At 33.2% G+C, this 1,945-nt stretch overlaps 2 protein-coding genes across 2 annotated transcripts in view; both read right to left on the reverse strand.

Moving 5' to 3' along the window:
- The window catches only part of LOC128684880 (glycine dehydrogenase (decarboxylating), mitochondrial), a gene marked incomplete at its 5' end in the record, with an annotated part of 55,450 nt that extends 53,655 nt beyond the window's left edge, over positions 1–1,795 (reverse strand). Inside the window, 3 exon segments of the mRNA XM_070100479.1 lie at positions 659–884; positions 1,169–1,333; positions 1,581–1,795. Of these exon segments, the coding sequence (XP_069956580.1) occupies positions 659–884; positions 1,169–1,333; positions 1,581–1,795 (606 nt within the window).
- The window catches only part of mbt (serine/threonine-protein kinase PAK mbt), a 558,896-nt gene that overhangs the window by 525,432 nt on the left and 31,519 nt on the right, over positions 1–1,945 (reverse strand). The window lies entirely within an intron of this gene.

The following is a 1,945-nucleotide window of genomic DNA, read 5'->3' on the forward strand; positions in this document are numbered from 1 at the left end:
AGGACTTATTTCTTGATACTGTACAATAGTGATTTGTTTATAATGCTTCATTATGCACAAGACTAGACTTAAGTGTCTAAGAATTAGGATTAGTCTGACAAATGCCCTAGCATGATAGTGGCTTTCTTTGTACCTAACAAATTATAAAATGTAATCACACATTGTAATCTTTGCAAAGAAATAAATTTTGTCTTTGTCTTCAAGTATAATTCTTTTACAAAAACATCAAAGATACTTCAAATCTCTAAAGTTTGAATGTGACAAATACAGTACAGCACTTACAAATTTATCTTATGAGATCATATCCTACAACATGGGGATTTCCTAAAACAGAGTACCATCAAATATAGAGTACTGTACCATGCTGATAAGCACCATCAAATACAGAGTACTGTACCATGATGATAACTAAGTTATATCAAACACCTGGGATTACTTCATATTAATGCTAAAATATAATTTACTATAATTAAGACTCCAGTATCAATACAGAAATGTTGACTGAACAGAGCTAAAAAGAGCATTATACTGTAATCTGATAAATAAGTTTTATATACAGAATTCTATATACAAAATAAGAATGAGCTGACATTAAGATCATTATTAAGAAAATATATTACAGCACATTATAAAACAAATCACAAAGCATAATACTTACTCCATTTGTCTGAGCATTTTCAATAACATGTGTGAAGTCTTTAATCATCCCCTCGGTGTCAGGATACTGGATAAGCACCGCACATGCATCACGATTTGAAAAATCTATATCAAATACATCACCAATGAGAACTTCTAAACCAAGGGGAATAGCCCGGGTCTGAACAACAGCAAGAGTTTGAGGGTGTAGTCTGTCTGACAAATATACCTTCCTGCGTTTGTTCTGCCTGGTCAAATAAAAAATTATTATACAGTACATATAGAAAGAAATCTGAATTATTCAACCCAAAAATTAATTTCTACAACTGTTAATGCAATAAGATCACAGTCAACAGGTGATATCACAATATGCAGAATAACCACTGAAAAAATAGTGAAAGTGCTTTCATGATTTCTCACATTATCATATAGCAGTTCCTTGATAATGTGTGTACAGTAATCATGAAAGCGTTTGGAATTTCACTATTTTTTCACAGTGGTTATTCTGCATTTAATATTAATAAAGCATTACCTAAAAGCTACAGCCATGGCTTCTGCAGCAGCAGTTCCTTCATCCAAGAGAGATGCATTAGCCACTGGTAATCCAGTTAAGTCTATAACCAAAGTCTGGTAGTTGAGGAGAGATTCAAGGCGCCCCTGAGCCACCTCAGGCTGGTAAGGTGTGTATTGGGTGGTCCTGAAATTATTTTCATTATAAAGAATAATTTCTACACTTGGCAGAAACAAGCTTTTATTTATTCATTAATAATTATTTAATTTTGAGGAAAATTCTGTAAATGAAAAAATTATATAATTTTTTTTTTTACCTAAATGATGAAGTCAATAACTGCCTCTTAAAGCAGAAACTATCGATTTTGCATTTTATTTGCTCCTAACATTACAATGCAAAAGCTTTAACAATAAAATCATGAAAATTTGCCTACCATCCAGGGTTCTCAAAGATGTTACGAAGAATAGCATGAGGTACTCGACAGTTGTGGTAGCCCATTCCAATGTAGGAACGCCAGATTTCATTCTTCTCTGAAATTTCTCGGATCCTGGCAATGATAGCATGTTCACCTATAGGCTGGTCGACAGACAAATCTCTTCCAAGGCGTATGTTTTTAGGTACAGCTGTGTCAGTCAGGGAATCTAGTGACTGGGGGAAAAAAAGCATTTGGAATTTAACCAGTGACTGAGGAAGAGCTTGATAGTATTATATTAATCAAAATTTGTAAGTATGTACTGTACACAGGTTAATATAGCAGATAAAGCACAATACACTGATATTTTTACATTTCTGAAGTGA

This window comes from Cherax quadricarinatus, chromosome 5 (assembly GCF_038502225.1).
Source record: "Cherax quadricarinatus isolate ZL_2023a chromosome 5, ASM3850222v1, whole genome shotgun sequence".
In the NCBI taxonomy this organism is placed as follows: Eukaryota; Metazoa; Arthropoda; class Malacostraca; order Decapoda; family Parastacidae; genus Cherax; species Cherax quadricarinatus.